Raw genomic sequence first — 17,943 nt, 5'->3', positions numbered from 1 at the left:
TATTGTGTACAAAACAACATGTACTGTGTTTTATTGATATTAAAACACTGACATTTCGATAGATAGGATTTTGCACATTTTAAAGACCACAGTGTTGGAGATGAAAGTGCTTCTCAAAATACAACTATTTCGATACACGTCATACCCCCAAAGAAAATAAACAAGAAATGGGCCAGGTGGTTAAGGCTGGTGTCCAAATAACATAATGCGACGGTGTAACTTAGCCAATATAAGAATATATAACATTTAGACATATAGGTAACCAGAACTACGTTTTTCAGTACGCTATCAGCGCAACATTGAAATACATGTTGTGCATTTCTGATGTGATGAGCTAAGTACGTGCATGCTAGCTAGCTAGCTATGTTGCTAAACTCGGTAGTTAGCCATGCTATCGTATTAATTATCTAGATAGCTACCACCAATCTTGAATATTTTCTTGTCATTGACAGCCAATATGTTTTAGTCAAATATTACCTAGCTAGAGTCGACGTTAGCTAGCTGTTTTTTGTCAACACACACAAGCTTTATATATGGACACACTGGAGTTCTTAGCTAATAGAATGGGGCTAGACAAAATCTAGCATTGTTTTCACTGACACGCCATTGATATAGCCTGCCAACAGTTAGATTAATGTGGCTGTCCTTGCTCACCAGAATGTGTTTTTACATTACAAGGGCATTCCATGATGGACAGTGATCTAAGTCCTCAGGATAAAAAAGACTTGGACAAGTTCATAAAGTTTTTCGCTTTGAAGGTAATGTCTTTAATTATACGCAATATTGATTATCAAGCACTTTCTATAGTATTCCTGAGTTGATTAATTCACTGAGGTTGATAATTTCTCTATGTCATCAGACAGTACAGGTGATAGTCCAAGCTCGACTTGGGGAAAAAGTATGCACACGCTCCTTGTCTTCACCTACTGGCTCTGATTGGGTAAGTCACAATTCATTCTTGCCTCTCAACTCATTAATTTACTGGTAACATTTTTTTCCTGAAAGAGTTGTAGATTCAACATTAAACTAAATTATTTTCACCAGTTCAACCTGGCAATCAAAGATATCCCAGAAGTTACACATGAGTCAAAGAAAGCTCTGGCCGGGCAGCTTCCTGGCATCGGACGGTCCATGTGTGTTGAGATCTCCCTCAAAACCTCAGAGGTAAGATAGCACAGACCGGTGTCACAGACAGTTATAGAGACCAGTGGTCTGGATCATTGGGCATTTGTTTGTCAATAAGTCCAAGTGACTGTAAAGGTTAGAAAAACATTATGTTTTTCTCATATTTTCCAGGGAGACTCGATGGAATTGGAGACATGGTGTCTCGAAATGAACGAGAAGTAAGTAATGAGAATAAGTTTAGCATTTTCTTCTTTTTGTGCCCCAGGTTCTGTAGTTGCTTTTTACATTTCATGGACCGTAACACTCATTGTAAAATGTATGATTATTTTTTTTGCAGGTGTGACAAAGATATTAAGGTGTCCTACACTGTCTATAACCGCATGTCATTACTGCTCAAGTCACTACTGGCTATCACAAGGGTAACCCCAGCCTACAAACTCTCACGAAAGCAAGGGCATGACTATGTCATACTGTACAGGTTTGTTTGTTTTATGGTATACAGATATGTGTTAACATTATTTTGACCAGTATTGCTAATGATGATGTATATCGTGTTAGTAAACAATCTGACTAATAGATACATTCTTTTGCAGGATATATTTTGGAGAGGTTCAACTTACAGGATTGGGAGAAGGTAACCATGCCCGTTATATTATTTACAGTGCGTTCGGAAAGTATCCAGACCCCTTGACTTTTTCCACATTTTGTTATGTTACAGCCTTATTCTAAAATGGATTACATTTTCAGACCCCCCCCCCCCCCCCTCATCAATCTACACACAATACCCCATAATATCAAAGCAAAAATAAATTTTTAGAATATTTTGCAAATGTATTTTTTTTTAACGGAAAAATCACATTTACATAAGTATTCAGACCCTTTACTCAGTACTTTGTTGAAGCACCTTTGGCAACGATTACAACCTTGAGTCTTCTTGGGTATGACGCTACAAGCTTGGCACACCTATATTTGGGGAGTTTCTCCCATTCGTCTCTGCAGATCCTCTCAAGCTCTGTCAGGTTGGATTGGGAGCGTCGCTGCACAGCTATTTTCAGGTCTTCAGCGATATTAGATCGGGTTCAAGTCCGGGCTCTGGCTTGGCCACTCAAGGAAATTCAGAGACTTGTTCCGAAGCCACTCCTACCTTGTCTTGCCTGTGTGCTTATGGTCGTTATCCTGTTGGAAGGTGAACCTTCTCCCCAGTCTGAGGTCCTGTATGCTCTGGAGGAGGTTTTCATCAAGGATCTCTCTCTACTTTGTTCTGTTTATCATTCCCTCGATCCTGACTAGTCTCCCAGTCCCTGCCGCTGAAAAACATCCCACAGCATGATGCTGCCACCACCATGCTTCACCGTAGGCATTCAGGCCAAATAGTTCAATCTTGTTTTCATCAGACCATAGAATCTTGTTTCTCATGGTCTGAGAGTCCTTTAGGTGCCTTTTGGTAACTCCAAGCGGGCTGTCATGTGCCATTTACTGAGGAGTGACTTCTGCCTGGCCACTCTACCATAAAGGCCTGATTTGTGGAGTGCTGCAGAGATGGTTGTCCTTCTGGCAGGTTCTCCCATTTTCACAGAGGAACTCTGGAGCTCTGTCAGAGTAACCATTGGGTTCTTGGTCACCTCGCTGACGAAAGCCTTTTTCCCCCGATTGCTCTGTTTGGCCTGGCAGCCAGCTCTAGGACGAGTCTTGGTGGTTCCAAACTTCTTTCATTTAAGAATGATGGAGGCCACTGTGTTCTTGGCGACCTTCAATGTAGCAGAAATTCTTTGGTACCCTTCCACAGATATTTTTGTACCCTTCCCTTGACACAATTCTGTCTCGGCGCTCTATGGACAGTTCCTTCGACCTCATCGCTTGATTTTTGCTCTGACATACACTGTCAACTGTGGGCCCTTAAATAGACAGGTGTGTGCCTTTCCAAATCATGTCCAATCAATTGAATTTACCACCGGTGGACTCCAATCAAGTTGTCAAAACATCTCAAGGATGATCAATGGAAACAGGATGCACCTGAGTTCAATTTCATGTCTCATAGAATAGGTTCTGAATACTTACCTAAATATGGTATTTCTGTTATTTATTATTTCATAAATTTGCAAAGATTTCTAAAAACCTGTTTTCGCTTTGTCATTATGGGGTATTGTGTGTAGATTGATGTGGGGAAAACAATTATTTAATCCATTTTGGAATAAGGCTGTAACATAAGGAAATGTGGAAAAAGTCAAAGGCTCTGAATACTTTCCGAATGCACTGTATACATTTTGTCGGTTGTGTGGGTCTTTGGAAGTGTTGTATAGGGCTGTGAAGATTCTGATATTTGTTGTTTCTGAATGCTGTTTTTCAGGGTTCCAGACAGTGCGTGTAGGAGTTGTGGGAACTCCTATTGGAACCATCACCTTATCTTGTGCTTACAGGACAAACCTGGCCTTCATGTCCACCAGGTACAGAAACAGAAGCTGTTCTTGTTCACAGCACTGCATGTGCTCACTCAGCGGTCTCAAATGCACTGCCTGTAAACTCTGCCACTATATGTTTTCCCATTTTCTTCCACTATCCTCCTTATTCTCCACTGGTTTTACCTATACACTTATTCCTAATTCTATATTCATATTCTCACAGGCAGTTTGAGAGGACGGCTCCGATTATGGGCATAATCATTGACCACTTCGTTGAGCGCCCCTTTGGCAACATGGGACACATGCATCCATGTAACTACAGGTGGGTTAGCCCTCACCCAAACACCTATACTGACCCAATACAGATTTGTGCATGCCTATTATTTATGATAATCTTTAGTGAAGTTCTAAAATAAAGGATTGTGTAATGATCTGGTCATGTTTGTTTGCCTTCCCTATACTCCAGAGCACCCGGGGAAGATGAAGGAGCATACAATGGGGTGGAGGATTCTCAGGAAGTGTGCACCACGTCCTTCTCCACTTCTCCACCCTCACAAGTACGTATGTCACTGCTTAGCAAAGTCAAACTTTGCAACTGTGTAAATTTTGCAAATGTGTAACTTCATATGTGGTGTCCACGGTGAGATTTGTGAATGTGACTTCACTACCAAAAGGGTCAGGTGTTTTCTTAAACTATTTTGTCTTGCGCCGCGTTCAAATAGATTTGCAAATTCAAACATTTGACATATATTGATGACCATACATCCAACTGTTGTGTAGTTGTGTATGTGGTGTCTTGTTTGTGTATCTGGTGGGTTGCTATTCTCATACCCAAAGCTCATGTCACAATTCTGGCAGTGGGATAGCAGACATTTTGTGTTGGAGACATTACCAAGCCCCCGTACCAAATGTGTCCTTTCCATTTTTCTGTATAAGTGCTTTCATTTCTTAGCCCCTTTCTCTCCCTCTTTCTGTGCTGTCTGTGTAGTGCGTGTTCACTGTAAGTAAGGCACATTTAAAATTAAAATAAAAAAAATAATAATAAAAAATAAAATATAAAACCTGCAGTGATGGACACTCTGAAATTCCCCATGATGGGCCTGGCCTTCTCACTCCAAGTGAGTCTTGTGTGTGGGCATGTATCTCACTCATTCACAATGCCTGAGGTATTCCATGACTATTTGGCCTGTCTTCTGATACCTCTTTAAAAGTAATAGAAGAATAGAACTCTTAAAAGCAAATAAATGAAGCAATCAAATGGGACATCTCTTTATCCCTTACATTAGGGTGTCCAATCAAAAACACATCTTTTGACCAATGGGTAAAATAATATGTTTATTGTGTAGATACTCCTCTAATAAAACCAATGGTCCTGACCTCATCTCTCTATACTAATCAGTTCAAAAGTTATTGAAGGTGTTAACCCTTGTAGAATGGACTAAATCAATGGAGGCCAGAAAAAAAAAAAGTGGTAAAAAATCAGGACAACTGCATCGAGTCAGCTATGCTGGATTCTGTGCGAGAAATAAGGCTACTGTGGATACCTGACAGGCTCACTTTCCCATTGAACTCATCTTTCTTCAAATCCGCAGGACATAAAACAATATAGATGTAAGATGGATATCGATTTTGAGACATGACATGTAGAATTTTAGGGTACTCTTTTCATATTCATTTGAAATTCCTGTTCTTTTTTGAAGATTTCTCACAAAAACAAGCGTATCTCTGTGAAATGTCAACGGGGCACTGAGCGTTTTTCCAAGCTTTTTTTTTTCTTTTCCCAATGCCTTTTACATTTAATTCAGCTCGTGTCGTGCTAATTGTGCTTTTTGCGACCCACGGAAAACAACTTTGAAAGACAAGGACCACAAAATGTAAAATGCTGAAAAGTTGTTACGAGAAACCTGCCACCGCTAGGTCAACAGAGCTCTGTGCGTATTATCGTATGTATAATGTTAAGAAATCCAACTTTTTCTATGTAATGTTAACGATATGTTAGAGTCCACTGAACGATTCAGAACATGAATAATCATATTTGTCTTGGTAAAAGGTATTTTATAACCTACGGAAGTGCTTATGTAATTATCTACATTATCTACTGACTGCCCTAGGATTCCTAACCTCAAACCTTTCCACATGGTCCCATTGGTTTGCTGACAAGGATTCCTTAACAAGTAGTTAGTCATCACTTAAATATGTTTAATAGATTATCACGTTCATTGTCAGGGTAAGTCAAATCTGCCTAGAAGAGCTGTGCTTAAAACGTTTACCCTATCCTCTCTAATGCTATAGTTTCTACCTCCTGCTGCCTGCCTCCCATCACCCCATTTCTCCTCTGTGGATTAATTCATGTTTTAGCTCGCTCTCTTTTCCTTCTTTATTTTGCACTTTCTCGCTGTCTCTTTCTCTCTCACTCACTCACTCTCTCTGTCTCTCTCTTTCTCGCTGTCTCTTCCTCTCACTCACTCTCTCTGTCTCTGTCGCTCTCTTTCTTGCTCTCTCTCTTTCTCGCCCTTTCTCTCTTTCTCTCTCTCAGCTCTACTGCTCTCGTCTTTCTTATCAGTCTCCTGTGCTTGTTGGAGCTGCTGACTTCTGCCACCCCTCCAGCTTAAATGCTGCCAACCCACACCAGGTAACCACCCAAGTATTGAGCTAGTCAAATAACATTTTATTTGTCACATGATTTGTAAACAATAGTTGTATATTAACAGTGAAGTACTTACTTACCGGCCCTTCCCAACAATGCATTGAGAGAAAAAAAATAGCGAAATTATAGAAAAGTAATAATAAATACACAATGAGTAACGATGACTTGGTTATATACATGAGGTACCAGTGCAGGGGTACGATGTAAATATGTGCATACTGTATAACTAGGAATAAAGTGACTAGGCAACAGGATCAATAGCAAACAGTAGCAGCAGCGTATGTGATGAGTTAAAGTTAGTGCAAAAAGGATCAGTGCTGATAGTCCAGGTACCTATTTAACTAACTATTTATCAGTCTCATGGCTTGGGGTAGAAGCGGTTCAGGGTCCTGTTGGTTCCAGACTTGTTGCATCGGTACAGTCTATGACTTGGGTGTCTCGAGTCTTTGACCATTTGTAGGGCCTTCCTCTGACACCGCCTGGTATAGAGGTCATGGATGACGCCTTGCGGTCGGATGCCAAGCACTTTGCCATACCAGGCGGTGACGCAGCCAGTCAAGATGCTCTAAATGAATAGATTTGAGGGCCAACAAGGAAAACTAAGCTTTGCATAGGTGTTTCAATATGACTCAGCCAGTGCCAACTATGGCCTTTCACACGTCCTATGTAGATGGAATTTCCAGGGAAGGAGGGGGGCGTACCCCAGAAGGTGCCTGTGCAGCCTTGTCACGGAGCCCAGGCAGAGCATCGACGAGTGTCCTCATGCCCCCCTTCTGATCATGTTCCCGCCACGCCCTCCAGCAGGTAAGCCCCAGTCTGCCATGACCCCCGTGTGACAAGCGAAGCACCCTGTGGAACTGAGGATCACCTTAGGTGACGCTTGCTTGGGAGAAACCTGTTTGTTACAGCTTTGCCATGTGATCTTTCAAAGTGGCGAGGACGCAGAGACCTCGTCGAGGAGCGTTGAGGTGAAGAGTGGCTCTCCCTGTGGTGTACTGGAGACCACCTTCACCAGGAAAGTGGGTGCCTTTGTCAACAAGCCAGGCACACAGGTAGCGACAGGCTTTTTATGTCCTTGTTTAAGTACAAAGCTTAGATATTTATTCCTGGAAGTACCCATTCTTACGAGTAAAGGACATATTACCAGTGAGTGTTACACCCTTGTAATTACTGCAGTATTAACCTATGTCCATTGCAGGTAACCACAGCAAGCCTGGACTTACCATTTGCAGCGTTTGCTCCCAGAGCCTATGACCTCGAGGAAAATGACCCTATGGTAAATCAATTATTCACATAAATAATTGTCAGCCTTAAATAACTATTTTCTGGGTTATGGTTAGGAGTCATTTTAGTGCAGACGTGGTGATGATATTACTTCTCCTTTATCCAAGGTTCAGCCGCCGGGGTCCTCAGCCACGTCCTCTCCCCTGCAGGGCAGTTTGCACTCCCAAGGCTCTGGTGAGAGTGGAGGCCCGGCACAGGACGACTTTGTTATGGTGGACTTTGTAAGTACCCTGCCTTCGGTAACACAGATTGCTCTATTTGTTTTCCAGGGGAAAACAGACACTACATTTTAGTCAAGGATAGATAGTAACTCAATCAATCTAACCCCATTTCTATGTCTTATCAAATGCTCCTACGAACAAATGTCTGTTTGTGGATGTTATCTGCAGAGGAAGAAAACGTGAATTTTCTTCTTATAGAAATGAGCATTACTTACATCACTTAGCAGTGGTCATTTAATGCGCTTGCATACTAGGTTCGATTTGCTCCAAACAGAACTCAGCTAGACGAAGTGAATGTCTGTGCCTCGCGTACTCCCTTTAAAGACCTTGGCTTGAAAAATTATTTTAAAAAGCAGGAATAGTACTGTTTGTCCCTCTTTAGATGCCGTAGAAGTATACACTTCCTCAAAATAGTCTGAAATTAATCTAAGATAACTCAAGGTATCTGTAATAAATGTAGAAGTTTTCGGTCGTAGTCTCGCAGTTTTACAACTAACAGATGTTTGGTGCAGTATTTCTCAACTGAAACAATTTGCATGAAAACGAGTCCTCTCTCGTTGAATGACATCAAACACTTCATTGAAGAATCCCTACTCTTGACCAGTCACCGACGAAGGAGCGGAGACTTCGGCTACCAAACATCGGCTTGCCTCAGGAAGAAAAAAAATTGTGTGCATGAACAGCCGAAATAACCCTTGCCCAAGACCAACATTAACAAACTGTTTCGGATGGGTAGCATGCAAACTGCTTCAGACAGTTTTTATTTCTGACTTGTATCTGGGCTGTAGAGGGACCATGAGAAATTAAAATCCAAAACACCAAAGGCGAATGCGACAAAGCACATAGCAAAGACCTAATGAAAACCAAAATCGATCAAAGGAGCTAGCTTTTTAAAGCAACAGAGGGAGAGATGTCAGCTTTGAACATTTTAGATAAACGCTTCTGATGTCGAGAAAATGAAGCTTATGGGAATGAGCGTTCTTAATTCAAATCTCTGACCTCGGACCCCTTATCTTGTGGTTAACAGTTGAGAATTAATTAGGACTATGTTGCTGGCAAGAAAATGTTGAAAACGGAACATCTTTGAGAATAATATGTGCTGCTGACAAAAAAAAAATCGTAGGAAGAAGTCTGTTATTAAGGAAGGGGCTGTTACAGTTGTTGCCCTGCACATCTGATTGTGTTCTGTGGTGCTCTGTTCTTCAGAAGCCTGCGTTCTCCAAGGATGACCTCCTTCCCATGGACCTTGGCACATTCTACAGAGAGTTCCAGAACCCCCCACAGCTCACCAGCCTCACTATTGATGTCAGTTCTCAGTCCATGGCAGAGGACCTGGTGAGACACACTTCTCTGACTTTCCTAAGAGAGATGGTTTCTGTTTTGTTGCCAGGTGGGGCGTGTTGGGGTCTCCTTGTCTATGAAGTGGTCCTGTTGGAATTTAAACGACTGACAGATAGTAGTGAAAGGGGAACATAGTAGTTACCATTATATGATTTACTGTGTGTTTGAATGTCTCTTTTCGGTGGTGCTTTTTAGTCTAATAAATCAATATCTTAGTCCTTCTGTGTTTGTAATGATGTTCATTTTTCATTTTCCCTACAGGACTCTCTTCCTGAAAAACTGGCAGTATACGAGAAGAACATTGATGAATTTGATGCATTTGTGGACACATTGCAGTAGGGATAGAAATGGATCCACTGTCTCAAATGACAAATTATCCCATTTAGTCCATCTGCAAGGTCCTGTTGTCTTTCAAGATTGTTTGCATTCAGCCTGTGTATGCCTGTTCTTTCTTCTCGTAGTTGAAATTCCACATTGATTTGTAATCAGAATGTTTCTCTTCAAACCTCACTGGTTGATGTATTGTAGAGTAAGAGAGCCTGTACCCAACAATCGAAGACATCTTTTAAAAAAATTGCACGGTTTCTTTTCTGATGTGAATAACTGCAACGTTTGCTCTAGTGTTGAGCAGACTGTGTCGTAATGTAAATACCAGATCCCCTCTCACCTTGCTGTTATAGAACTTAGCACATAATAACAAAGACGTTCAGTTCATCAAAGCCGTTGTATTATTGCTGTCCCGTGTGACACTGAGAACGTTCATAGCAACTATGGAGTCAGACGTGGCCATGTTTTAGTAGATGGGAAGATATGTATGGCAATTGGTCAATAGTAGTGAATCTATATCCAAGAAACAGCGAACATGCTGTGTAGCTGAATCTGTATGTTGAAAAGTTCCTGTAGTTGTTTTTTTGTAAATGGGGAGAAGTGTTGTCTACTTTCTTCTCTAGATTACCAACTCTAGGCCACAAATCACTGTGTCACTACAAATGATGTACAGTCACTGCTCACCTCTGAATCACCATATAAAGCAAGCTTCCTTTTCCCCTATCTGTAAAGAGGGTAAACATTATTTGCACTTTCAATGTATCAATCTTAAGTCTTCTTGATTTCCCCCAATGCTTTAATATACAGTAGCATGGTCATGTGTAATACATTTTTACTTCAAATGGCCTATTTTGTATTATGGGAAAGGAATAAGCCAGAGGCCCTATATATTTCTGATTGTGGTCGTTTGTGATTTATACCAGCACAACACGAGTGATCGTGTTCGTCGTCCTTGAAGCTTTTAAAATACAATAGAGCATCAATACTCTTGTCACATGAGTACGACCCTCCAGACATCTGAATAAATCAAAGGCACTTTTAACCATCACCTTTTATTTATACTTTATATTCACAACATATAAAGATTGCAGTAAAATACTCTTAACGAGGTATTTCATTTTCACTGTAGCAACCAGGAAATACTATTATTTTACAATACAGATAAACAGTACAATAAAGGTGGACAAACGGGCACAATTTTTACAAGATATGACTGTGGAGTTGGTTACTCGCCTGTTTGTTTCCTTAAGGCACAGACGCAAATGGGGTTGTAAAGGCTCTACTAAGCCACTGATCCGCATGTCAATGCAATTGTTTCATTGACATGACTAGGAAGTTTTCATACACACTAAACTAAACATAAAGCACAACAGAACTCTTACTTATTCAGTCTTAACATTAGCACTGTTCTTGTTCAGGATATGTTCATTAAAGTAATTCAGGATCACAAAGCACAGGAGCTGTACCCCCAAAAGTTTGGCCATTGCAAATGGAAAAAAATGTTAAGGTAAAAAAAAAAAAAAAATCTAATGGAACCATCTTAGTGTTCTCCAATGCAACCATAATTCTTTGGTTGAGTTGAATTTAGTATTGAACAAAAGCAACGGACGTCAATAAAACGAGCAAAATAAGGCTGAGAAACAACTCACCTAACATACAGTAAACAAATTAAATACAATAGAGCCTGAGAGCCCCCGGGTCTGTAAGTACACAGCATTTCAGTCTATCCGTGATTAGTAGCCCTTCTATGCCCCTTACTGACTTTAAGGCTACATAAAGATCTTTTGCCAGCAATGACACTAGCCATCAGTCTTTACAGAGGGATAGTGATGTTCAAGGAATAACTGCCGTAAGTAGAGTAATAATACACAAATGAAAGTAGAATATGTATCATGAAAATACTGTTCTGCATTGAGAAAGCTAATCAGGCATAACATGAAATGTAGAAGTTACATGATTAAGAATAGTTATTTTATAGTTGACCTGTACAAATGATCAAAAGTAATGCAGCAGAAACAAAGGCGTGCTGGAAATGTTTAAAGGGTATACCAGTATGTTTTGTCAGATGAGTAAACATTTAAAAAGTAAGGCGATATGTGACCCTCCCCAAAAAACGTAAATACACATACTCTTATGGTTTTATTTAGCTATAGACTGTAGCTTTACACAACCATGATTTTTAAACAAGTTGTGGCAAAATATAAACTCCCGATAGAATTTAGAGTACATTGAATATTGGAGTACACTGGCTCACTGACTGTAGCGACCGATCATTTATGAAATTCGAAAATTATTTCAATGCAAATAGGACTTGACAAAGTAAATTAATATAAAATATATCTTGCTCCCCAGATACAAAACATTGCATAAATGTTCTCTGAAATCTGTACCATCAAAATAAATATTTGATATGATTCAAACCAGAACAGATGTGAACTGATATAGGTTATTCCAATTGTTTTAAAGTACCAAATCATGTACACTGTGTTGAACTTCTCCTGAGTGATAGATATCTGGCGGAGACATTAAAGCCTTCTTCATACCTGACTTCTAACCCGACTTTTGGCATCTTCAATGGTTCGTCTCCCCTGTCTTTTTCTCTCTCTGTGTCCTCAGTCACAGTCACAATACACTCATGCATTTGGCAACACTACTAGGGGCACTGGGAGAGACACAGTTACACTGTACTAGACCAATACAGAGACATGGTCAGAGACGGGGATTTAAACACCGAACGAATGGGGCGTGGTTAGAGATCGCTGTCAGGAGACGTCTTAGGGGGAAAAGACCTTGTCGTGTTGGTCCAACAGAGTTCTGGTGAAGTTATTGATGGGGCCGATGGCACTGAGTGTCATGGCAGCGTCTTGTCCCCATAGCAGGTTGGGTCCAAACACCACTGCCAGGTTGGTGTTGTTCATCTTGTTGATCTCACTCTGTGCGGACACCTACATGGGCAAGCATGCATGTTTGTAGAATATCAATAAGAAAATGACTCACTGGTTAATTTACACAAACTGGTAAGGGCCAGTGTCACCAGGCAGTACTAAATGCCCAGAATGATGCTTATTTAGACAAAACCATAGAACAACAGGCCTCCAAAGACAAACAGGAATGTTTGCCGAGCTTCTGATAAGTATTCAGCTGGGGATATGATACGACAGCAAACATACCTGCACCAGGAACTCAATGAGGAACTTCAGGGAAGCATAGTTCTCCTCAGGGAGCATTGCCAGCATGTTCCGGATCGCAGTCACTTTGGCACTGCTGTCAACATCTGAGGAATGAGCATAACAAATAGACCCTTAACGTTACATGGCTATGACTAAAAACTATCCTCAGGATTATGACCTACAAAACAAATTGACAGCTATAGCAACAAACATAAAAAGATATCCCCATCTACTGTGTGGAGGATAAGAGAGAGTCCCCCAGACTTACTGTGAAAGTTGACAATGTCATTGTAGAGCTGGTATGTAAGGAGGGGCTCTGGTAGTTCTCTGAGGAATGTCTTGAGGATGACAGCTGCCAGGTGAACGTCCTCCATCTGGGAAAAACTCAACTCCTCACCTGGAGCCACAGACACACACAATCACAGAGCCATACAAATCCCACAGCTACAGCCAAAGAGATACATTAGGTCTACCCAGTTCATGAACGGATTACATGACCGGATATTATTTTTAGACATTAATTTAAGAGTAACAATGAGTGCAAATGCTTCACCTGAGTTATATCTGTGCTGAACATCCTTGACGAGCGTCACGTTGGCTGACCGCCGGAATATCCCCTCAATTTCAAGACCTAAGACAGGACAGAAAAAGGGGGAAACCATGAAGACAAAACCTTTTGTAAAACAGAATCAAATAGCAGAATTTGCCTTGTTTTGCAAGTCAAATACTAAATCCATGTCCAGTATCCATGAAATTGGAATTGTCCAAAAAACTGAACAAAGACTCAAAGGTTTAACCCATCATCAAGAAAAATGACCACTGGTAAAAAATATGCAAGAAGGGTGCTTACCTTGATCCATTAAGAAGGCCACGGTGTCTCGCATCACCAATGGAACTGCTTCGTTGTCTGAGCTTCTCGCTCTTAGCCTTGACAAATCAACAAGAACAAAAAAAAATGAAACTCTTTGAAACATACACAGGATAATGTCTTACGTATGTAGCGTCAAGGTCGGATATTGAGGAAGTAGAGTCAAATAAAAACAGCCCTCATCCAACTACCTACATTGGCAAGGAGACTCCAAACTGTTGATTGGGTAGTGGTGGACTGCGGGGGGGGGACATCTGGGCCTGAACTGATGGTTTTAGTGAGGCTCTGATTTTTTCATCATACCTATCGGTTTGGGTGTGAGAAAGCAAAGTAATGCACTTAATAAACTAGTCAGATATCACAAATAGACATCCATTACATCCAACTCATTGGCAATGTTGAGCTACAGTAGTTACACGTAACGTGTGTAAAATGTTCTTACACTCGCACCCGGGTGGGTATCACTAGCTGCTCACACTTAACAACATCCTCCAGTTCACTCAGGTAGTTGATGTAGTTGATCTTTTGTCCAAATTTGAAGCTAGAAAAGAAAGAAGATTCATCACACATGGCAAACACTTTACAGTTAAAGGAATAAAGAGCATCTCTGGTGCTGGAATGCTAACCTGATGAGAGGCTTGAAGAGGATGAGAAGAGTCTTGATGAACATGGTGGGGTGGACAATGTACAGTGCCTTGATGTTCTTCTTGTACCTGAAGAAAACGGAGCAGTCAGCAAAAGCAAACTTGAATCGGTTCACTTGTTTGAGAAGTCAAGCCATTAGTGCCCTCACCCAGATAAATATGGGTGAGGGCAAAGTCCACTTCCTCTTTGGCTTTAGTTTTCAGATCTCTAGTGAAATGGAGTGCATCTCATCATTCATAGGAGAAAAATGATCAAAATGTGCTTTGCAACTATGGTCTCCAGTGTCTGGCTAGAGGTAGGGTGGGACTCACTTCCGGTCAAATTCTCTGTAGGCGTCTCTCAGCCAGCTGAGAGATGGCTTGTTCTCACTGGTGAGGCCATTATGGAAGTAGATGAGGGTGTAGTCGCTCTCAACATACTGGTCTAGGGTAGCCTTCAGATACCTGGATGATAGTATGATAGTTGAGAAGTCAATCCTCATCACTTATGAAAACACAACAACGACTACCGACTTGACTAGCAGCGGGGAAATCAAAGCACAACAAGAAGCTATTTATTAGACATTTGGCAGGATGAAAATGTCTCATTAATCTCAAAACAACAACACCCACATCAGTAGCTTGTGGTGGTCCAGTTCGTGGTGGGGGGGCATCCGACAGGCGTTGAAGACAATCACCTTCCTGCCAAAGTTATCATCACCTTGACAGCAGAGTGAGAGAGGAAACAGTGTCAACTGGATTCAAGACTGAACAGGAAATTCAGGTCAGATAAGCTACACATGTAGAGACAAAGTTCTTACCTGCTACTTCGACAATCTGATGCCTGGCAATATCATAGTATGGGTGGTCCCAGGATAGGTGTGACCCCTCCCCCAACCGCTTGGATATGTCCGTCTCTGTTGACAGGAAAGGGGACACATTCAACCACCTCACGCGTATCTCACTAGCTCATATCTTCGAGGGCAGAGTGCTCAGAATTTCACAACTCAATGTTTCGGCTCTGCCCCGTCACAGACAGTAGGTGCTCACTGCTCAGGCACTCTTAGAATGAGTTTGCGAACACACTTTGAGCCTCTTCGATGCATACCAAAATAATTAGTTGGGCAAAACATTGCATTTTACAGGCTATCCCACACACACACACACACACACACACACACACACACACACGTCTGCATTGTGTACTTAGTAAACCAATGTTCTTCTCACAGAATAAGTCACTAACATGCAGTTGCCCGAGGCGTGGTCAGACAGTGTGCGCTTCGTTTGGTATCTCATAAGATTAACCCTTGTACCCTTCTCTTTAATCATCTGTTCATTAATAACGATTCTGAGAATAATTCAAACTCTAAATCATGGTGCTGTAGATGCATCTATTAGTCACAAATAATGGCACGGTCCTCATCCTCCAATCAGACAGAGGCTGGAGATCTGCTGTGAAACAGAAATGAACCAGAAATTTGCTGTGCCTACAAATAGAATGCATAACTAATGTATGCAGACTGCATCAGAGGGCAATATGCAATCAAGTTGTAATAATATGACACGAGTAACAAAAGGCTCACTGCATTGGGCTGTGAATAAGGCTCTCTTTTAGTCTTCCCTTGGACCAATGACAGATTTACGTAAAACTATATGATTTTTAGGGAAATAACAGTAATAGCCCTACAACAACGTTCCATTTCTAAAAACTCAGCTGATCTTACAACAGGCTGATTATTATCATATTACAATGGCCAACATTTTGCCAGAATGTGGCATTTTAAAACAGTGATCTCATGATTTTGTTTTACTCAAGGGATTAGGTGGTTTATAGAACAATATAAATTATTTACGCATTTCTCAAATTTCAGCAACTTCATTTTTTAAATTGTTACCCAACTGTCCACATCTGACAGCACAGAGAGGTCCAGCTGTCCTTCTAATAGCCTTTAGGTTCTTACCAGACTTGCTCATCCTGGAGTCATCTGGGGGCCACAGCTTGTCCCCCATTGGAGACAGTTTGAGCTGGTCCAGGGCATTGCTGGGAGGATCATCTACTCCAAGGTCATCATTGAGGTCAACCAGAAGGTCTGAAGACATGGTGGTGAACTATGAGACTCCACACGGATCAAAATCTGGTCAGGTGCTCAGCCAGCCTCCTGTCACAGAAATAAGTGTGTTCATCAACATCCATCCATAACGTATCTAATGCAATGAGATATCACCTTATCTCAGCAGTGGGATCACTTTCAAGATCTTTTTTAGCATCTTCCTCAAAGTCCCTCCCTATAGCTTAACTTAGACAAATAAAACAGCTAACAAGTGTTTAACAGGCACAGTTGCAACATTTTTTAAGATGCCTTTTCTCTTGTGCTTTGTGGTAAATTATCACTGCTATAATGGACCCTAGGCAAAAACCATGTTTTAAAGCTGTACTGTTACATCATAACTGCAGAAGAGCCACTCCAATGGGGCCAGAAAGGACAATGCATGAAACATGGACTGAAGAAACAGGTCTATAAACTCGTGTCCTTCACTCTTTTCAAAGTCCAGCCTAAAAGAAAAATAGACGAGGCCTAATTCACATCTGTAATCAGGTTAGCATTTGGTAATAATTTGAGGAGATGTCTGTGCAATGAAGCAACAATTGATTGGCTGGTTTGTTTTTGGAAGTTCTACACATTTCACACACACATTTTCGTATGAAATGACCCAATCTATCTTACAACACCACAGGGGCTGTGTTTGAAGAAGCAGCCTTGCTGTTACCCGTTCTTCGTTTTGCGGGAAGGATCAAATACAGTCCTCCCCATCTATGAGATGCAATATGCTCTGACATTTTGGTTCTTTAAATATCACGACTGGAGTCAGAAACACATTCATGTATGCGCAGTCCAGGTGAGGAGAACTGCATTCAGGCAAAGTGCAATAATTGTATACATCTATAGTAGATAAACTAGCCAAAATACTGTATATTGCGAAACACTGCAACTGCCATATATTTTAGCTACAAAAATAAGGTGATTCGTGTCTTAGAGAAACAGCTAACGTTAGCTATCTAACGTTACGCAAAACAAGGCTACAATTTGTCCCGACTCCTCTAGTTAACGTTAACTAGTTAGCTATTTAACTTATGCCCTATTGCGCTGCGATGTCGAGATATATATATATATATATATATACACACATTTAAAAAAAACGTTAGCTAACGCCAGACGATACAGCAGTAGGTAACCTAGCTACTCAATGTTTTACAAATATCGATAGATTAAAACAAACGTTAGCTAGCTAACGCGTCAACTACCAGCAGCAGCTAACCTGTTTAACTGTAGTTAGCTAGCTACTTAACAATATTTTAGTTGACAGCTAACTACCTTGTCAGCTAGCAAGGTACAGTATGTTACCATTAGCCTCGGCTGGTTAGGCTAACGTTAACTATCTAACCACCTGGTTATATGGGGCTAATCCAAATGAGCTCGTCTGACGTTTATGTCCTAGCTAGCTATATAACACGCCAAATACATTGATTCATTCAAACATAAATCATTAAATTGGTGGATTACCGTAAAATCGGTGAAATTGATCCCCGCTGAAATGCTTGCTAAGTTATCTCGCTAGGCTACTAACGTTAGCTATGTCAGTGACAGCTGCTTGCTTCACAAGTCACAAACATCCGGTTTTCGTTCCGTGGGTGGAGAGCTCTCCTTGCCTTGGCAACCACACTCCTCTGACTCCGAAACGAGACAGAGGCACAGGTGGGGAAGTGCTGTGTGAACTAGGCTTAGCTTTGATTATGATAGCAGGTTTCAAACCTTCCTGTCTGATATAGCTCTCCAGCGGGGCTTGCGTTTACTTCATCATTAGATCTGTATCAAAAAATGTATGGAAAACCTTGTGTAACAACATGCAGAATTCTAGTGGCAATCTCAGATCTG

The 17,943-nt window shown here is 41.1% G+C and overlaps 2 protein-coding genes across 5 annotated transcripts; one reads left to right on the top strand and one right to left on the bottom strand.

Annotated features, from left to right (window-relative positions):
• The first annotated feature begins 137 nt into the window (after positions 1-137).
• LOC129834222 (autophagy-related protein 13-like) lies at positions 138-10,067 on the top strand. Of its 4 annotated transcripts, none has more exons than XM_055898973.1 (17): positions 138-258; positions 679-758; positions 860-940; positions 1,045-1,164; positions 1,297-1,343; positions 1,463-1,603; positions 1,719-1,759; positions 3,473-3,569; positions 3,748-3,846; positions 3,991-4,081; positions 6,061-6,156; positions 6,842-6,975; positions 7,103-7,223; positions 7,370-7,447; positions 7,563-7,676; positions 8,883-9,011; positions 9,279-10,067. In XM_055898973.1, the coding sequence occupies exons 2-17, from the start codon at positions 687-689 to the stop codon at positions 9,354-9,356; spliced, it is 1,539 nt and encodes a 512-aa protein (XP_055754948.1). In that variant the 5' UTR covers positions 138-258; positions 679-686; the 3' UTR covers positions 9,357-10,067. The 4 variants fall into 4 exon arrangements, with proteins under 4 accessions (XP_055754948.1, XP_055754949.1, XP_055754947.1 ...); XM_055898974.1 differs by having other exon boundaries at positions 138-338; positions 6,088-6,156; XM_055898972.1 differs by having other exon boundaries at positions 138-338.
• A 313-nt stretch (positions 10,068-10,380) lies between these two features.
• On the bottom strand, positions 10,381-17,925 carry LOC129834224 (rho GTPase-activating protein 1-like). The gene is made up of 13 exons (XM_055898976.1): positions 17,572-17,925; positions 15,970-16,167; positions 14,827-14,922; positions 14,639-14,726; positions 14,339-14,470; positions 14,009-14,095; positions 13,825-13,923; positions 13,578-13,685; positions 13,365-13,441; positions 13,068-13,145; positions 12,783-12,911; positions 12,515-12,618; positions 10,381-12,289 (listed from the first exon to the last, which is right to left on the bottom strand). The coding sequence occupies exons 2-13, from the start codon at positions 16,106-16,108 to the stop codon at positions 12,119-12,121; spliced, it is 1,308 nt and encodes a 435-aa protein (XP_055754951.1). The 5' UTR covers positions 16,109-16,167; positions 17,572-17,925; the 3' UTR covers positions 10,381-12,118.
• Between the last annotated feature and the right edge of the window lie 18 nt (positions 17,926-17,943).

The sequence above is a fragment of the Salvelinus fontinalis genome, chromosome 35 (assembly GCF_029448725.1).
Source record: "Salvelinus fontinalis isolate EN_2023a chromosome 35, ASM2944872v1, whole genome shotgun sequence".
Classification (NCBI taxonomy): Eukaryota; Metazoa; Chordata; class Actinopteri; order Salmoniformes; family Salmonidae; genus Salvelinus; species Salvelinus fontinalis.
The sequence above is the reverse complement of the archived record's forward strand: the minus strand, read 5'-3'. Positions and strand labels throughout refer to the sequence as shown.